Raw genomic sequence first — 19444 nt, 5'->3', positions numbered from 1 at the left:
GCAGACTTATGACTCTTGGTCACTTGTTTCTTACAAGTATACTTTTTATCTGTTCGGGGTTTTGGGTTCGACTAAACCTGTTGTACGCGCTGATAGTAAATTAGCAACATGTTAATAATTTTAACTCAATTTGAATTATGAAATAAACATCTTTATTCATTTATTGATCAAATATGTATTTGTTACCGTAGTAACTTACATCAGGGCTATTTGATCTAATCTGATCTTTTAGCTTATCATGAAATAAAACAAATTGCAGAAATAAGAGATGTACTTTAAATGGTGGTCATCCTGACCTGAGTACTTTTTCTCTTTTGTCGAAACCTTTGAGCGTAGTCTGCCCAGCAGACCATTCACTTAAAAGTAAATGTTCTTTTAGTTAATGTGGTCATCCGACCTTGTACTTTATTGGTAGTATTTTCTTAAATGCTCCCCATTTCAATAGCAGGGTACTAGAACAATTTGCATTTTTTCATCATACTTACCTAATTTGTATGCTCCAGATTCAAGAACTTCGACCACTTGATTGTTGTGTTTTGTGCCCTAAATAAAACCCTTTACAATCTGATTAGTTATCAATATAAGAAATTTGAAGTGATTTATGTTTTCATGAATTTTACATGCTAATGGTTTAATATGTTTATTACATTTACACACAAAAAACTGTTAAGTCCAGATCATATTTTTATTCACAATTACAGTATTGTCAACACAGTGGAATGTGATTGTGACTATATGAATCAAAAGACTAAGTCCCTGTTTCATCAGTGTTTTGGATTTACACTAATGTGATAATCAGCGATGATGTGTACTTACACTTGGAGTAAGTGTTATATTCTTTCTAGGACATTGGTAAAGTATACTAGTTTCGAATGTATGGAGTATACATTGGACTGGACCGATATTGAACTTAGTTAAGATATTATAAACTTACCGTTATATCTTTCCAAGTCAATATCAGTAGTTGATCTTAAGATTAAAAGAATCTAAATCCTGATATGCTTAGGCTCAACTCAGGAGTGCTATTCATGTTCTTTGATTTATTAGTTAAGCCTACTTTTGGGTCAGGGTGATACGTATATTTTGGGAACATGATAGTATGATTGAGTGGGAGTGTTGAACATAAATATGGAATCTATAGCTTCTACTGGTGTATAGAAGTCAAGTGATGATTCCCTTCGAGCTTAGCTAAATAGAAGTAAATGGATGAGCTCTTGTTTAAGTGACTAATTCTTAGATCACTAAACATCATTTACAGGTAGCTAAGTGTTTTAAGGGGCAAAATACGTTGAGGGGTGAGAACGGTAAAATTAACCCATCTCGATGTAAATCATCTATATAGAAGATCTTTGATCACAATAAGATTATAACAATGGTTAAATGAGATAGCATATCTATATCGTGGAACATATAATATGCTCTATATAAGTCTGAGAGTGCAATTCTAAGTTCTAAGAGTGGATTCAACGAGGAATTAATAAGTAGGGATTTACTTAGTAAATTCGGTTCACTTATTAGAAGCTCAGCATATAGAGCCATGATCCCCATTCTAGTTGAGACTATACTGCTTGTAAGACTCAATAATTGATTTGTGATTAATCAATTATAATTCTAAAGTTAGACTATGTCTAATTTGTGAATTTCACTAAGCAGGGGTGAAATTGTACAGAAAAGAGATTCTAGGTTTATTTATTAATTAAGAGACTTTATGTGTCTAATTAATAATTAAATTAAATGGAAATATTATTTAATAATCTATTTTAGTTATTAAATAATTAGTTTTGGTATTTAAATGGTTAGAATTGGAAAATTGGCGTTTTTGAGAAAATAGAAATAAAAATTGTTAAAACTGCAAAAACCAAGTGAGGCCCAATAAACATCTTGGCCGGCCATTTAAGCAAGTTTTTCCAATTAATATTTTCAATATTTTAATGCCAAATAATTACTAACCTAAACCTAGTAGTTGCCTATAAATAGAAAGTGATGGCTCAGTCAAATAACAAGTTTTCAACATAACCTTTTTCTCAGAAAATGAAAGATTGCTTTTTCAGAAAAACTGAGCCTTCCACTTCTCTCTCTATAGCCGACCCTATACCTCTCTCTTTTCCTCTTCCCAATTTCGAACATTAGTGATAAAGTAAGTGCCCACACACAGCAAGTGGTACCTCAATCATAGATTGGAAGACTGTGAAGGATCACACACAAAGAGAAGGACATTCGGGCTCAGATCTTGATAATACTCTGCGACAGAAAGGATACAAGGGTTAGAGATCTGAGTGGAAGGAGACATTATTCCGCTGCAACCAATGTAAGGTTTTCTTAACTTTATATGTGTTTATTTATCGTTTTAGAAAGTTCATATTTAGGGTGTTAAACAACATACTTGTGAGTAGATCTAAGATCCTGGTAAAATAAATTCCAACATTGATATGGTCCTTCCCAGTTAGGTCCGAGTACACCTGTCGTACTGTCTTTGGTGTTTAGAAATACCCTTCTTAGGACCATATCTCCCACGAAGAATTTCCAAGCCTTCACTTGTTTGTTGAAATATCGAGCTACTTTTTGTTGATGGGCTATCAACTTTAAGTTTGATGTGGTTCGCTTCTCTTCGATTTCATCAAGTGATTCGCCCAGGAGTACGTTATTGATATCTTGGTTGTACGTCAATCTTCTGTGGGATGGTGGCTCGAGTTCTACAAGCAGCATAGCTTCATATCCATATGCCATAGCAAATGGGGTTTGTCCGGTTTCCGTTTTCTCAGTTGTCCGATATGACCATAGAACTTCAGGAAGTTCTTCCGACCAATTTCCTTTGGCATCTTCGACTTTTTTCTTTAGTGTATCCTTCAAGGTCTTGTTGATTGTTTCAACTTGACCATTCGCTTGAGGATGTGCAACTGCGTAGAAACTTTTGATGATACCATGGTTCGCACAAAAGTTAGTGAAGGATTGGTTGTCGAACTGCTTGCCATTATCTGAAACTATTTTATACGGCAACCGAAGCGGCAGATTATGTTCTTCACAATAAAGTCTGAACTTTCTTTGATATAATGGTTGCGAGTGGTTCGACTTCCGTTCACTTAGTGAAATAATCAACCGCTACCACTGTATACTACACTCCTCATTTGCCTTTGGGTAGTTGTCCGATCAGGTCAATTCCCCAAATGGCAAAGGGCCACGGCCTTTGCATCTGAGTTAACTAGTTAGGTGGAGCTTGAGGTATCTTTGAAAATCTTTGGAATTTGTCACATTTCTTAACATAGGCTTTTGAATCTTCAATCATCGTTGGCCAGAAATAACCTTGCCTTAGAATTTTCTTAGATAAACTTTACCCGGCGGCATGATTTCCACAGAATCTGTCGTGTACCTCAGATAGGAGTCGTGCAGCTTCTTCTTGAGTAACACATCTAAGCAATGGCATCGAGAATCCTCTTCTGTACATAATTCCCTCTACTATGATATACCGTGCAGCCTTCCTTCTCATCTTTCGAGCTTCATTCTAATTATTTGGGAGTTCCTCAGTGTTGAGGTAGGCGGCTATCAGTGTCATCCAGTTTGGGAAAGTATCAATCATTTTGACTTCTACCGTGCTAGTGATGCTAGGCTCTTTAAGGAACTGGATAGGAACCAGGTTCGCCTTATCACTTACATTACTGCTTGCCAATCGAGCTAATGCGTCTGCAGCTGTGTTTTCTTCCCTTGGAATTTGTCTGAGACCTTAGCTTTGGAATTATGCGAGCAAGTCATGTATTTTTCTCAGATACGCTATCATCTTTTCTCCCCGAGCCTCGTATTCTCCGGATACATGATTTACCACCAACTGTGAATCACTATAGATTTCAACGTGTTCGGCTTTCATCTCCCGGGCTAGTTTTAGACAACCGATTAGAGCTTCATACTCGGCTTCGTTATTAGATGCTTTAAATCCAAACTTGACTACAGCGTGCAGGTGTTGCCCCCTAAGCGTGACAAGGGCAATTCCTGCACCAGATAGCTGATCTGTAGCTGACCCGTCTACATGTAATTTCCAGGTCGGCTTATCTTCACTTTTACTTGACTGAGGTGTTTGTACCAGCTCGGGGTTGCTTTCTGGTATGCTTTCTTCATTGCATGTGAATTCTACCAGAAAGTCTGCTAAGGCTTGGCCTTTGATTGCTATTCGGGGTTGGAAAGTAATTTCGTATTGGCCCAACTCCACCGCCCACTTGAGTAGCCATCCAGAGGCATCTGGCTTTTGCAATACTTGGCGTAATGGTTAGTCAGTGTACACCCGAACAGGATGAGCTTGAAAATAAGGCCTTAACTTTCTTGTTGCTAGAATAAGGCAGTAAGCGAGTTTTTCTATCAATGGGTATCGGCCTTCAGCTTCAATGAGTCTTTTACTGATGTAATAGACTGGGTGTTGTATGCTGTTCTCTTCTCTGATTAGCACGACACTCACAGCATGCTCCGTGACAGCTAAGTATATTCCAAGTTCTTCTTCGTCCAGAGGTTTTGAGAGTACGGGGGGTTTTGCAAGTTGTGATTTTAGCTCTTGGAAAGCTTTCTCACATTCCTCTGTCCACTCGAATTGCTTGTTTCCTCGCAGGATATTGAAGAATGGGACACACTTGTCTATTGATTTTGAAACAAATCTGCTAATGCGGCGATCCGACCAGTCAAACTTTGCACTTCCTTGGTTTTAGTTGGCGACTTCATATCCAGGAGGGCTTGAATCTTCTCTGGATTGGCTTCAATTCCCCGGGCATTGACAATGAAGCCCAAAAACTTTCCCGAGCTAACTCCAAAGGAGCACTTTAAGGGATTCAATTTCATGTTGCACTTTCTGAGGACCTTAAAGCATTCGTCCAAGTCATCTATGTGCCCCCCAGCCTTCCTGGATTTGACGAGCATATCATCAACATATACTTTCATATTTCGCCCGATATGGTCTTTAAACATTTTTGTTTACCAATCTTTGGTATGTTGCTTCAGCGTTTTTTAGACCAAACGACATTACTTTGTAACAATATAGACCCATATCTGTTCAGAAACTTGTATGTTCTTGGTCTGGTGGATGCATTTTGATCTGATTGTACCCCGAATAAGCATCCATGAAGCTTAATATTTCATGCCCTGCTGTTACATCCACGAGTTGATCAATTCTTGGAAGTGGAAAACAGTCTTTGGGGCATGCTTTGTTGAGGTCTGTGAAATTAATACACACTCGCCATTTCTTGTTCGGCTTGGGTACCAATATAGGATTTGCGACCCAAGCTGGGTCAAAAACTTCAATTATGAAATTGTTGTTGCGTAGCTTTTCTACTTCTTCTTTTAGGGCTAGTGCTTGCTCTTTGTCTAATAGCCTTCGCTTTTGTTGAACTGGCCGAAAATTGGGATCAATATTCAGAACGTGCGAAATGATAGAAGGATCAATTCTGACCATATCCGCATGTGACCAAGCAAAAACGTCTAGGTTTGCTCTTAGATATTTTATCAATTCTGATTTTACTTCGAGCAACAAACATTTTCTGATCTTTAGCTTTCTGGCCGGGATATCTGGATCGATTTTGATCTTTTGTAACTCTTCCACAAATCCAACATTGCTGCTTGGGTCCCCAAGTCGATGATCCACATCTTCATCCCCGCCTTGGGAAACTCCCTACTTGGAAATGTTTTTTCCCTTGTCTGTGCTCTGGCTGGAGGATACTTCCTTCTTATCCTTGGCCACTGTAAGGTTATAACATTCCCGAGCAGTCTGCTGGTTTCCTCTCAGACACCATACCCCATTCTTTGTTGGAAATTTTAGGCACGAATGGAATATTGATGTGACAGCCTTTAAGTCATACAAGGCTGGTCGGCCTAGCATTTAAGTCATATAAGGATATTTGAGCTTGAAGTGATTTGGGCTTCTTAAATCTGGTATTGATGAAGAAGACTTGAGGAGAGAGCGTCAGAAAGAGAGATCGATGAGAGAGAGAAAGTCCGGAGAAAATAAAGAATTAAAAAAAATATTATTTATTAATAATTTTATAAATTTAAATTATTCTTTTTAATTTTAAAATAAATTCAAAAAATATTTTTTTTATAATTTAAATAATCATATTAGGTAGACCAATATAAATATACCAAGTGTACATGATGGTATACGTAGACAGACCATGTCAGTAGTTCACTGAGATAAATAGATAACACCTTAAATTTACAAATAATTTAGTAGTTTGGAGGGTTTTACCATCAAAATTTGAGATTAGAAAGTTAAGTGCAAGTAAAATGATAATTGAGAGAATTTAACTGCAAATTGCTCTATAATTATTGGAGTCTCTAATATTTATTGGTTACCAACCATTATAGATCACCACTTGGCAAATATCAGCCTTCATGAATACACAACTTTAAGTATTGTAGATAATATTAATTTGTAGAGAATAGTTAAATTGTATGATTGGTGTCTCTAACACATTTATTAACATTAAACTATTAGTATAATTAAATATCGAATCTTATATTACTTAAAAAAAAAAATAATTTTTTAGAGAATATTGTTAAGCAATACTCTCTTTTGTAATACGTTCAACAAAATAAACTTATTCAGAAATTAATATATATTTTTAATTTCACGATTACCGAAACGTACTCAAACATATGTACATGTTGTTCACAATGAACCGGCAACTCAGCTCATTATCCAACATAAAGTTATTATTATCTTATCATCTCCTCTCGTCTTCAAATATTAAAGTTAGAAAAAGATAAATAGTATATTCATATGATTTCCTAGCTATAAAAATAAAAGGTATCCATGATTTAACACAAAAAGGCTTGCAAGATATATAATTAAAATACTCCCACTATTTTATGTTCCCTCTCTATCTAATCTCATTGTTGTGGGTTGAAAATGAATCGAAAGTAAGTAACTATATATGACATATCGAAAAATTATGTGTATGATATGAATTTGAAGATATTTTATGATGATGTGTATTAATAATAATTGTTATATAATTATATATTCGTGTATAGTATTATTAATTACCATATAGAAACAAGAATCTAGATTCTTCCCTTTTGATCTCCCAATCAATAGAAGGTGAATGATGTAATACCAGTGTGTTATTATTAATTAAATAATTATTAAATGATTTTGGGTGGCTGATCGAAATGGGAATAATTAATATATGGTGTGTTTTGATTAAATAATAAATATAGGTGGGGTGCACCTTCCTATATAATTGAATTGTCTCTAAGAGAATAGTAAGACCTCAATCATCAAACATTTGGATATATGATATGAAGAAGAAGAAGAAGAAGAAGAAGATGATGATGATGATGATGGAGGATATGCATTCATTTGAATATGTGGCTATGGCAATGTCCACTTCCAAATTGCCTTTGATTGGGTTATATATATTTTTTGAGCCACTACTTCATACCACCAACAAATTCATGATTTATTGCGATATATGGCAATTATAAGGCTCAACGAGCTAGACCCCATTAAGAATAAAAATATATATTAATTGTTATATCAATTATGTATCATAAAATGTTGCAGTCTAATTAATTATTGGTCTGACTATAATTGAAAAAGTAGTAGAAAATAGAAGATTTGTATCTCGGGTAGCCAAATTAGTTAAACCAATTACAATAATTAATCATGTGGTTCTAATCTCTTTCTATCGATCGCTTGGCTAATAATATAGTTTCAACTATATATATTAGTGAATGAGACAAGTTCCAGCCTTGTCATACTCATGCATCGGCTGTGAATAAGAACTCAATTTATTAAGACTGACTCATCAATTAATGTACATATCAATAATTTAAACTAGAAATTAATAAGACTTACAAAGCTAGACTCTTAATTTAATTAGCTCAAAAAAAAAAAAAAATACAGAATTTACTAAATAACTCGTGAAATTATAAACGGACCAAAATGAAGATGCACTAACTACGTTGCCATCTCCATGATTATTGGCCTATTAGTACTCAAATAATAATATGATAATAATGTTATATAGCTTAATTATTGAATTGAGTTTGACACGAAGGATGATATGAACACATGTGGAAATCATTTTCATTTTCTTTATTATATAAATAGGAAAGTGAGTGAAACCAGTTTTGCAAATAATATTAATTATCTTTCATTACGTGCAACAACAACCCTCAATCAGCTTAATTTCATGTTAATAAGATTGTCCCAACATTTTATCCTACAATATTATACGTGCATGTCACTTATTAATATATATTCATTAAAATATACTCAATTTGTTCAAACCTATGGTGCTACATATATATGAATTAATTCACTGATTGAAGAAGAAACGTTTGAGTCTATCTTCCTTTGAGTTGGCATAATACAATTAATTGTTAAACCTTTTCTTGTTATTGGTTGGCTTAATAAATCAATTAATTAATTATCTGAATAATCAACCACATTTAATTACGTATTATAAAAACTCAACTAATCTAATTTAATAATTGGAGCAGCCACTACATGACATGCATGAGTCACCCCATATCCCCACTACTTTAAATTTCAATGTTTACAAATGTCTAAAAGCTAGTAGGCACTCCAATTTTTTGGCCAAGAAACAAATATTGTGGAGACAAATTAATTTGACATGCTTTTTAATTAGATGTTAACATTTTAAAGTAAGATAACAATCTTTTAAATATGTTGATTAAATTTAGTCAATTCACTGCCAAATCATTCGAGCATAATTTTTGGTTAAAAAGCTTATTTATTAAAAAACATTAAATATAAATAAAATATTAAATAAATCAATTGGGGTTCTATGGTGTAGTGGTTAGCACTCTGGACTTTGAATCCAGCGACCTGGGTTCGACTCCCGGTAGGACCTCTTTAAATATTTTTAATTTAAAAACAATTATTACTATTTTAATATTTTTGTGACCCTTATAAATAGGGCTGAATCTTCTAATCCAATTTTTCCTTCCCTTTCTTTTCTGCCCCAAATTTCAGAAATGGAGACTTACAAAACCCTAGAAATTATACAGAACAAGGAAGATTCATCGGTATTTCACCTCTTACTCAATCGACCATCGAAACGCAATGCTCTCTCACCGGAATTATTCTCCGAATTTCCCAGAGCCCTCTCGTCTCTCGACCATAACCCTAACGTCAACGTCGTCGTCCTTTCCGGAGCCGGAGACAACTTTTGCGGTGGAATCGATCTTAGTGAGCTAAAGGCCTCCGAACGTTTCCTTTCTGGCGACCGAGGTCGTGGCGGGGAGAGGATCCGACGACACATCAAGGGTTTGCAAGATTCCATAACAGCGATCGAACGGTGCCGAAAACCGGTCATTGCCAGTATCGAGGGTGCATGTATCGGCGGCGGAATTGATATTGTGACGGCATGTGACATTAGGTTTTGCACAAAAGACGCATACTTCTCGGTAAAGGAGGTCGATTTAGCCATCGTTGCTGACCTTGGGACGCTCCAGAGGTTGCCAAGCATCGTTGGGTACGGAAACGCAGTTGAATTGGCATTGACGGGCCGGAGATTTTCGGGTCCGGAGGCGAAGCAATTGGGTTTGGTTTCTAAAGTATTCAATTCCAAGCAAGAACTAGAAGAGGGAGTGAGGATGGTAGCCGAAGGTTAGTTAGTATTTTTAGACATTGTCTCATTCAGTTTACCAAAATGATCTGATTTTAACATTCATTGATCATTAGTTTATATGGATCAATTATAATTTAAAAAGACAAATTTTGAGTATTGGGTCTGTGAAAAATGGCAGGAATTGCTTCAAAATCTCCTTTAGCTGTGACTGGGACAAAGGCAGTGTTACTTAAAAGTAGGGACCTGAATTTGGAACAAGGGTTAGACTATGTTGCTACTTGGAATTCGTCTATGATGTTATCTGGTGATTTAAAAGAGGCTATCTCTGCTCAATTCCAGAAAAGAAAACCAAAATTTGCCAAGCTTTGATGAGTTAAAGCTCTCACTTTGGTACGTAACAACATGTTCTCTTCAATCTTACAGCTCTTTTTAGCTTGGTTTTGGTGTGTTGTATTAAATGACACTTGTAATTTTGTTGTAATTAAGCAATGCCAATACTCACGCAGAATGGTCTGAAACTTAGTTAATTTTCCAATAAGAGAAAGAAGAGGGTTTCAGTTAGTACTTTTTTCTCATTCTTACAATATGAAGGTGAGAGAATACCGGAACTTATACTTAAGAATTCAATGATTCAAATGGCTATGATGAGCTTAAATGAGCCCCCAATAATTGATTGAAGTTAAAATGGGACAGTTTGTGGGAAGGACTAATTCGTTAACGTCAAGATATTGTCGTTTTTTAAAACTGTAGTTTGTTTTATGACATTGTCGTTTATTCATATGACGTCCTTTTCTTCTCCCTTTGTCGTTTTTTCTTCAAGAAGTCCACGCGTTCATATGATATGAATGAAGATTGAAAGTCACCCCCTCATATGTTGTCGTTTTTTCAGGGTGTTGCTGATTTCATAGATGTTGTCGTTTTGTAGTGCTGTTCAAATTGTCGTTTTTTGTGGGTTATTGTCTTGGCCAGATTAAGTTTCAAATCCCCTAATATGCGGTAGTCGTTTATGAGGAAAAAATAAAATATCCTTTCTATGGTTTTACGTACTCTATCCTTAAACATACTAGAATATTAATTTATTTTTTTATTTTACATTACATTTTTATATGGTACACTATATAGTTAAAATATTTAAAGAATAAATAAAACATTTGAAGAAAATAAAAAAGCTTTAGAAGAGTTTATATCATTTGTTAGAAGGTCTTTTTGCTTCTTTGTTCTTTAAATTTTTAAATAATCTTTATTTTAAAGAATTTATTGGGAGTGCTTAACCTCCTTTTCTGTACTTCTGCTCTGTCCATCGTTACTTTGTACCTCTCAGGATTCAAACAAATTTAAGATTTAGAATGATTATAATTATTGAAAAAGAAATGATATTAAAAAAAAAGTTGCAGGAAAATATCTCTCTACTTCTATTTCCTACTCCTTTCTCGTGCCATAGTGTGTTGTTGTGTTTTCATGTGTAGTTATATGCTTAAATGATGTCTTTCAGTGTTCTTTTACCTCTAAATCAAGTCCGAGAGAACTACTCGAGGCTAGCTCAAGTGGCTATAGAGGGTGTGTGTAAGTCCTGAGTTCGAGTACCGATTATGCATTGTGTAATATATAAACGTTTAAATAAAAAAAAAAAATGTTGGGGAGTCAATTATAGCCATGATTGTATCAAAACTTGGCCAAAAATCATTTGAGTTAAATAGGGAAAGTGAATTTAAAGAAAAGAAATTGATCCTGCTTATATATAATCGATAAATAATTTTATCTATTTGCAAGATTTCTACATTTAGATCACAAACATGTCAAAATTTAGCAAACTCATATCAGATTCAGACCTTTATGAATCACTCGTACGTAAATAAAGATAAGTTTCAATTAGATAGTCCATCAATAGTCACGTATAAGTGAAACTTTATGAAAATATGTTGCCACATTACTTGGCTAGATTTTAAGACATAAATTAGAAAGGAAATAATCATCAAATTTCAAATACATATATATTTATATAACAAGCCACAAAATTATTATTATTATTTGCACACATAATCATTTTGAAAGTGAGAGAGACATGATAAACATGATTAATCCCACTGGTAATGGCTTTCATTTTTCAAATGGATAATTTACTAAGTTAGATTTTGTAAGGTCGCTGTACTTATCATGCATTTTAATACTACCTTAATTTTGCCACTTTTTTTTTTTTTTTTTTTTTAAAAAAAAAAAAAATTCATAACGTCCCAGAGAAAACCTAACTATTTATTTTTCTCTTTAAGCCAAATAGGAAGTTTTATGAATAATCATCAAAACATTCGAAATGTTATGTAACTCCAAATAAAATGCTCCTGAAATATAATATTAAAACATGAGAAACACTCACTATAAAAAAAAATAATAATAATAAAAAATAAAAAATAAAATAAAATTATTTTTTGTGACAATTTTTTAGTTACAACATAAAAAATTTATGATTAAATGTGATTTTTAGTCACAACAAAAAATTATTTGTGACTAAAAACATAGTATGCAAATACAAATTGTCACTAATTTAGTTTTACTTACAATATTTGTTGTGAACTTGTGACTAAAAATATATTTTGTTACAACAAATTGTGATTTTTGTAACTAATACTTTTAGACACAGATCTTTTAGTTAGAATATAGAAATGATAATTTATAATTTATTACAACTTTTTAAATTTTAATTACAAGAGTTTTGTTATGACTAAAAATAAGATTTTTTGTGGTGACTTGGCAAATTTTCCTTTATAATAATTAAGAAAATATTCCAAGCAGTATTAGAAACAATTGTAATCTTTTTATGTTAATTTTTTTTTATACCAACTATATTTTTAAAAAATTGTTTTTTGTAATAAAAATAATATGAAATGTTTTTGAGAGTCTAAATGGTATATTCATTTTCTTGTTGTACTTTCACTACATAGAGCTTACTAACTTTTACAACTTAATTACTTATAAAAGCTATACAAAATATGGCTTAAATCCATATAAAACATGTCTTAAATCCATATAAAACGGGCTCTATTCCAACTTGCTGGGTCAGATGGCTTAAATCCATTCTTTTATAAGAAGAATTGGCCCATTGTTGGAAGGGATCTTTGTAATGTTATTCTTTATATTCTTAACTCTTAACTTTGAAGCTAACATTGCTCCTATCAACGAGACTATTCTTGTTCGTATCCCTAAGAGTAAGAATGCCAACGAAGTTAAGGACTTTCGGCCTATCAGTCTCTGTTCCACCATTTACAAAGTTATTTCAAAGACTGTTGCTAATAGACTTAACCGTCTTCTGAACGATCTTATTTCTCATAACCAAGGCGCTTTCCTCCACAATCGCATTATCTTTGATAATATTATCATTGCCAATGAAGTCATTCACTCTATTACCTACAGAAAGGCTGGTAAGTTAGGTTGGGCTGCCCTTAAGTTGGATATGGAGAAAGCCTTCGACAAAGTTGAATGAGAATTTATCCGTCAAATTCTTCATCATTTAGACTTCCCTACTCAACTGATATCCCTTATTCTTAGATGTGTCTCCTCTGTCTCTTTCAGACTGTATTAACAATAATCTTCCCCCTCCCTTCCAACCTTCTCGAGGTATTAGGCAAGGTGATCCTCACTCACCATACCTTTTCCTTCTTGTTGTTGAAGGCCTTTTGTTGTACCCAAAAGTGAGTGTTTTAATATTTATACTCGCAAGTGCATGAATCGTTTCGGAATATAGTATTCAAGTAAGTGCAAGGTCGAACCCGTGGGAGTTGACTAACATCAAAAGAAACTTTTTTAAACAACTAGTTCCAAATATTTGATGGGATTTTGGTTTTGCAAAATAAAATAAAAGACAAGTAACTAAAAGGACTTAAGAGTAAAGATGAGTGAGTATAAAAATGATTTTTAAATGAGATGTGTAAAATAAGATTATTAAGATATTAGAATCCACAAAATGCAAGTTCAATAATATTTATAAGTATATTAATTTCCAAATTCAAATATAGTTGAAATAAATCACACTATATTTTCCAAAATATATTTTGTATTTAAGCACAAGTTATTTTCAAAAAGATAGGATTTTTCTTCACTTATAAAATGTATAATTTCTAAGCATTAAATGTGCTACAATTTAATGAAACTACACAAAATTAAAGAAACTATGTTTAGGCAAAATATAACACTTATATTCTAAGAATTAGATGTAAACAATTTAATGAAAGACATTTAATCAAAGAGTATTATATTTTTGCATAATGAAGAACTAAGTGGAAATATGCTTTAACAATAAAAAATACATGATATTGAAGATGAAAAAAGACATATTTTTGTATAGAAAAATCCATAAACTTTATAGCACAAATGGGAAATCAACATACAAACATAAACACTATCTAGTTACATTTTGCTTCATCATCATCTTAATAATATTGAAAAAAAATTAGAAGCTCATAACTAGATTGAAGTAAAAATTACAAAATGACATGCTTGACATGCTCTTCAAAATATAAAAATGGTAGAAATGTGAGTGAAATGGTGTATGAGATGAATGGTGAAAGGGAAGAGTGAAGGGTGTTTGAGACGATGGGATGTAGAAATGTTTAGGGGGGGGTGAAGAGATGTGTTTTGAAATGGTCTTCCAACACCATATTTATAGGCAAAATTTCAGGATTAAATTAATCAAAATAAAATAAATAAAATGATTAATTTAATTAGTGTTGGGAAGAGAATGAATAAATAGAGTATGTGTAAGAGTATTGGAAAAAATAAATATTTTGTAAGGATGTAAAAGTAGTGAAAGGTAGGGTAAAAATAAAACAGGAATATTTATTTAGGTGAAATAAATTGGAAAGAGTGAATAGATATTTAGGTGTAAGTTGTGGGAGAAAAATATGGATTTTTGGCTTTTATGTGTATGAGAAAATAGGAATAAAGCAATTAATTTAACTGCCTTTTTTCTTTGTTCTCAGCAGATTCACATGGCGAGGGCTGGTTGGAGCTGACGCTGACGGATAGCTTGCGTGGCGCGAGCTGGTTGGAGCTGACGCTGACAAATAGCTTGCGTGGCGCGAGCTGGTTGGAGAAAGGCTGACGTGCGGGACCCACGCGTGCAGGCTGGAGAGAAGACTTGAGGCGTGTCACTTGCACCTGGTCAGGTGTGTGTCTCACACGCGATCTGGACCTTTGGATCAGGACGTGGACGGCTGCGATGGGAAGCTGACTTTGACCGCAAGTGGGCCTTGCATAAGGGCTGATGAGATTTCTTTTAAAAATTGCACTTTTAGCTCCATTTCTCCAATATTTCTTCAATTTAATCCCAATCTTTTTCTTCCAAACATACCTAAAAATACATAAAATTAATTAAAAAAACTAAAATAAAATTAAAAATAAATACCATATAACAAATTATAACAAAATAATTATAAAAACACACAAAAACATATAAAATTACAATAAAGCTAATAAATTGAAAAAATAATTAAAAACTTAAGAACTAAACCAATTTTTAGTTAAAAAAATGTGAAAAATAACTCTAATTTCTAGAGTTATCACCTTTCTGCTATTATTATCAATCATAAAACCCTCCACAACCAATTCAAGGGTATCTCCGTCTGTCATTTTGCTCCCTGTATTACACATATGCTTTTTGCAGATGACAACTTGTTTTTTTGCTTAGGTTAAAGCTCACAATTGTTATGCTATTAAAGACATCCTTCTCCTCTACAACAAGGCCACTGGCCAAACGGTTAACTTAACTAAATCCTCCATCCTCTTCTCCCCTAACACTAGCCCTTCTGATAGATCTTTTTTCCTCAATTCTCTGATTATGGAGGATAAACCGTTTATTGATAAATATATGAGTGTTCGCCAATGCCTTTCCCGTTTTAAAAAATTATCTTTCCTTTTCCTTTTCCTTCTTCAAAAAGCTAGCAATAAATTGTCTGTCTGGAACCAAAACTTTTTCTAAGGCTGGCAAAGAGATATTTCTTAAATCAGTGATCCAAGCTATCCCCTCTTATACTATGTCTTGTTACAGGCTCCCTATCTCAATCTGCAAGCATTTCAGCAGCCTCATGACTAACTTCTGGTGGGGTTCCTTGGGTAATAGGCATAAGGTACACTGGAAAAATTGAGATCTGCTCTGCAAATCTAAATTCTACGAGGGTCTTGGATTTCGTCATATTGTTCACCATAATCAAGCCATGTTGGCCAAGCAAGCTTGGCGTATCTTAACTAACCCTGATTCCCTTGTTGCTTCTTTTTCAAAGCCAAATATTTCAAGCACAACGATTTTCTCTGAGCTTCTATTGGTCATAATCCTTCTTTTTGTTGGAGAAGTCTCCTTTGGGGTAGAAATCTTCTTTCTAAAGGGCTTGTTTGGAAAATTAGAGATGGTAAGTCGGTTGAAATTGCTAGTTTGAATTGGATGCCTGATTCGAGGAATATCTCTTTTCACAGTGATTCATATCCACGAGAAAATACCGTTTCTTATTTTGTAAGGGAGGATAGACAATGGGACATTAATAAACTAACCTATTTCTTTGATGATAATACTGTTAGTTCCATTCTCAAAGTCCCCATAAATCATTTCAATAAAGGATTGTCTCATTTGGAGGCATGACCCTTCAGGCAGTCTCACCGTCAACTCCGCCTACCACCTTGCAATCTCTAATAATCCCAACCTTTGTACTTCTAATGCCGATGCTCTTAAACCTTGGTGGAAGTCAGTTTGGTCTTCTAATATTCTCTCAAAAATTAAACACTTCATTTGGAAAGCCTTTCATCACATACTTCCCTCGAAGCTTAACATTTTCCCTAGGAAAATTCTAGATAACCCATATTGTTCCATATGTTTAAACCAGATTGAATCTAACGCTCACTCCTTTTTGCATTGTTCTAAGGCAAGTAAGTTGTGGAAACAGTCTAGATTCTCTTCTTTTTTCTACAATAATAAATATTGTGATATTAAAGAATTTCTGTTAAGAGGTTTTGATGAATTCAGCAAAGATGACTTAGTTGTATTTTTTGGTATCTTATGGGCTATTTAGAACAAGCGCAATAATTATCTTTTTGCAGATAACAAGTTCATTGGTTTATATGTGAAACCTTCTATCATTAATTACCTGCTGGAATACAAGAATCCACAAACAAAGATCACTACCCCTTCTACCAACAATCAGCACGATTGGTCACCTTTGCTGTCTTCTCCAAGAATGTTTAAACTTAGCATTGATGCAACAGACATGGCTATGGTACCATATCCAAGACTTTCAAAGCAGAATTATCGCATGCTTCTCTTCCCCAGCCTATTCAGGTTTCCCTCCCATTTTTGCTGAAGTAGAGGCCCTTCATCGTGCTTTAAGTTGGTGTTAAGCAGTTTGTTTTCCCATTCAACTCATTATTTCAAATTGCCATAATTTGATCTCAAGAATTCAAAGGAAGCTTACCGACCGCTCAACCCTTTCTCGCTACATCATGAATATTATCTCCTCTTTGTCCTATTTTTCAGGCGCTTCATTCAGATTTGCCCCCAAATCGGAAAACACCCAGGCCCATAACCTCGCTCAGGCGACCTTAGGAACTGGCGAAGAATTTGTTTGGAATAATTGCCATTCCAATCTTTCTAGATATGTGTAACCTAGTTTCTCTAGTCTCTTTCTTTGGTTATAGGTCTTGTTTATTTTTTTTTTTAAAAAAAGCCACATAAAATATGACTTTCCGCTAAAATAAATAAATAAATAAAATTCACCTAAAATAGATAAATGAGAATTCTATATTTATTGAAATGTGCCATTAACATTTTAAATTTTTTTATATTTGTATTTTTTTCTGCTAACATATTTCTATACCATTAATTTGTTGGAACTTATTTTACCACAATCTTAATAAACTAATATGTATATTGATTATACAATATACAATCTAACATCTTAAAATATGAAATATATAAAATGATAAATAATCACCTTAGAGTACTTTAGGATTACTTTACATTAATGGTAGCAGAATATAATGACTCTTTTCATTCAGTACTCTAACCGTCGAACCTATTTTGTAGTAGAGTATCACCAATTACTAAACCTAGATAGCTTTCCTTAAACCCAATAAGCAACATTTATTCACAATTTTCTACAAAAGTCTGAGTATCATCTTGATTAGTGTGGGCTGGGCTGGTACTCAATTCACATTTAACACATTTTGAGAGAGAGATATAGTCTAGTAATTTTGAAATGGCTAAAGAAGGGAGAATGAGAATTATCTCACATGGAAAGCTAGGTCTAGCTTTTGTCTCTCATCATGTTCCTTATATAGGCACTCCTTAGGGTTAACTTAAGATGGGATGGACTTAAAATAAAGACAATTGTGCTCAAAATCTAACTCATGACCGAACGAAATTCCTAATGGGCCATAGAGTTAGATTTTTTTTCACTTTATTTCAAGTTAATGAAACAATGCGTCTTTTCTAATTTTACCACTTATCACATCTAATTATTTAGATATCAATTTTAATTTAATAATTATAAATAATTATGAAATAAATACAATGTAAATATATTTATCAATTAGACCCATAAAGAGTCTTAATTAACAAATAAACCCCTTTTTTTCTTTTCTTCTCAAAATGTCCCAAATATGGTGAAAATTCTCAAATAAGACATAGTCTATTTTTGAATTCTAATTGACTTCTTGAATCAATTAATTGAGTCTACAAGACGATATTATTCCAGACAATGTGGGGATCATGTATCTATGTAGCCAAGCTCCCAATAAGTAGATCTAAAATTTGCTAAGTAAATTTCCTAGCTTATTAATTTCTCTTGCCTCTACTATAGATTCGAAATTGCACTCTAGATTACATAGAACACTATATATACCAAATACATGTACGCTATGAACAATCCATTGTTTCAATCTAAACAATTATTGATCCTCTAAGACAGTTTACATTGAGTAGGAACAAATTTATTGTTTTATCTATTGGTGTATTTTATCCTTAAAATACTTAGCTACTTATAAATGATATTTTAGTAAATTAATATAATATTGAAATAAGAGATTTTCTATTTATGTCGTTTTAGCCAAGTTCTAAGGAAACCATTGTTTCACTTTTAAATAGTTATAGTAGTTATAGATTCCATATCTATGAGTAACACTCTCACTTAATTACACTACATAATTCCCAGATGTAAGTATGGGCTAGTACGTCCTATGGGTAAGCTGGTAACAAACAAGTTAAAGAACCCGTATAGTACAAATAAGCTAGAATATAGCCATATCAGGATTGAGATCAATTGACCTACAATCAACTAAGTGAACTCAACTTAGAAAAGACATAACGGTAAGTTTATAATATCTTTTTCACTATCAATATCAGTCCAGTTCAATGTATAACTCATACATCTAATACAAGTTTACTTTGCCAATCCTTGGATAAGACATTCCACTTATCCAAGTATAAGTAAACCACGTCGCTAATTATCACGTCAATATAAATCTAGTGCATTTATAATTCGTGTGATTAAATAGTTTGAAACATATAATCATGATTATTTTTCATTGTGTAGATAACACTATAATCATGAGTAACAATATGTTTGCAATTTAATAAAATTTATATATTAAAAATATAATCATGAAAGTAACATGTGAATCAAGCAACATAAAATAATTTATAATATTTTATTAACGAGTAAATAAGATTATATTGCAATGGGTTTTATTCAGGGCATAAAATTCCAACAAAAACCCAATTGCACTAACATAAAACTAAAAGTGCATTTCAACTAATCTCAACTTCTTGATGTCCATGTCTAGTGTAGTATGTATGTAACACCCTAACTGTTGGGTTTTATGCCCTAAATAAAACCCATTAC

The 19444-nt window shown here is 33.3% G+C and overlaps 1 protein-coding gene and 1 non-coding gene across 6 annotated transcripts; both read left to right on the top strand.

The window, feature by feature from the left end:
- Positions 1-8579: 8579 nt before the first annotated feature.
- LOC115714493 (delta(3,5)-Delta(2,4)-dienoyl-CoA isomerase, peroxisomal) lies at positions 8580-15484 on the top strand. Of its 5 annotated transcripts, none has more exons than XM_061113270.1 (3): positions 8920-9607; positions 9748-9959; positions 14543-15484. In XM_061113270.1, exons 1-2 carry the CDS (start codon positions 8974-8976, stop codon positions 9936-9938), a joined length of 825 nt encoding a protein of 274 aa, XP_060969253.1. In that variant the 5' UTR covers positions 8920-8973; the 3' UTR covers positions 9939-9959; positions 14543-15484. The 5 variants fall into 5 exon arrangements, with proteins under 5 accessions (XP_030499074.1, XP_060969253.1, XP_060969254.1 ...); XM_061113271.1 differs by having other exon boundaries at positions 14540-15484; XM_061113272.1 differs by lacking the exon at positions 14543-15484 and adding an exon at positions 11062-11291.
- TRNAQ-UUG (transfer RNA glutamine (anticodon UUG)) lies at positions 8778-8849 on the top strand. The gene has a single exon. It is a non-coding gene; the product is annotated as a tRNA-Gln (tRNA).
- Positions 15485-19444: the final 3960 nt, after the last annotated feature.

Source organism: Cannabis sativa, chromosome 4, assembly GCF_029168945.1.
Source record: "Cannabis sativa cultivar Pink pepper isolate KNU-18-1 chromosome 4, ASM2916894v1, whole genome shotgun sequence".
Classification (NCBI taxonomy): Eukaryota; Viridiplantae; Streptophyta; class Magnoliopsida; order Rosales; family Cannabaceae; genus Cannabis; species Cannabis sativa.
Note: the sequence above shows the minus strand (reverse complement) of the source record. Positions and strands in the feature narration are given on the sequence as shown.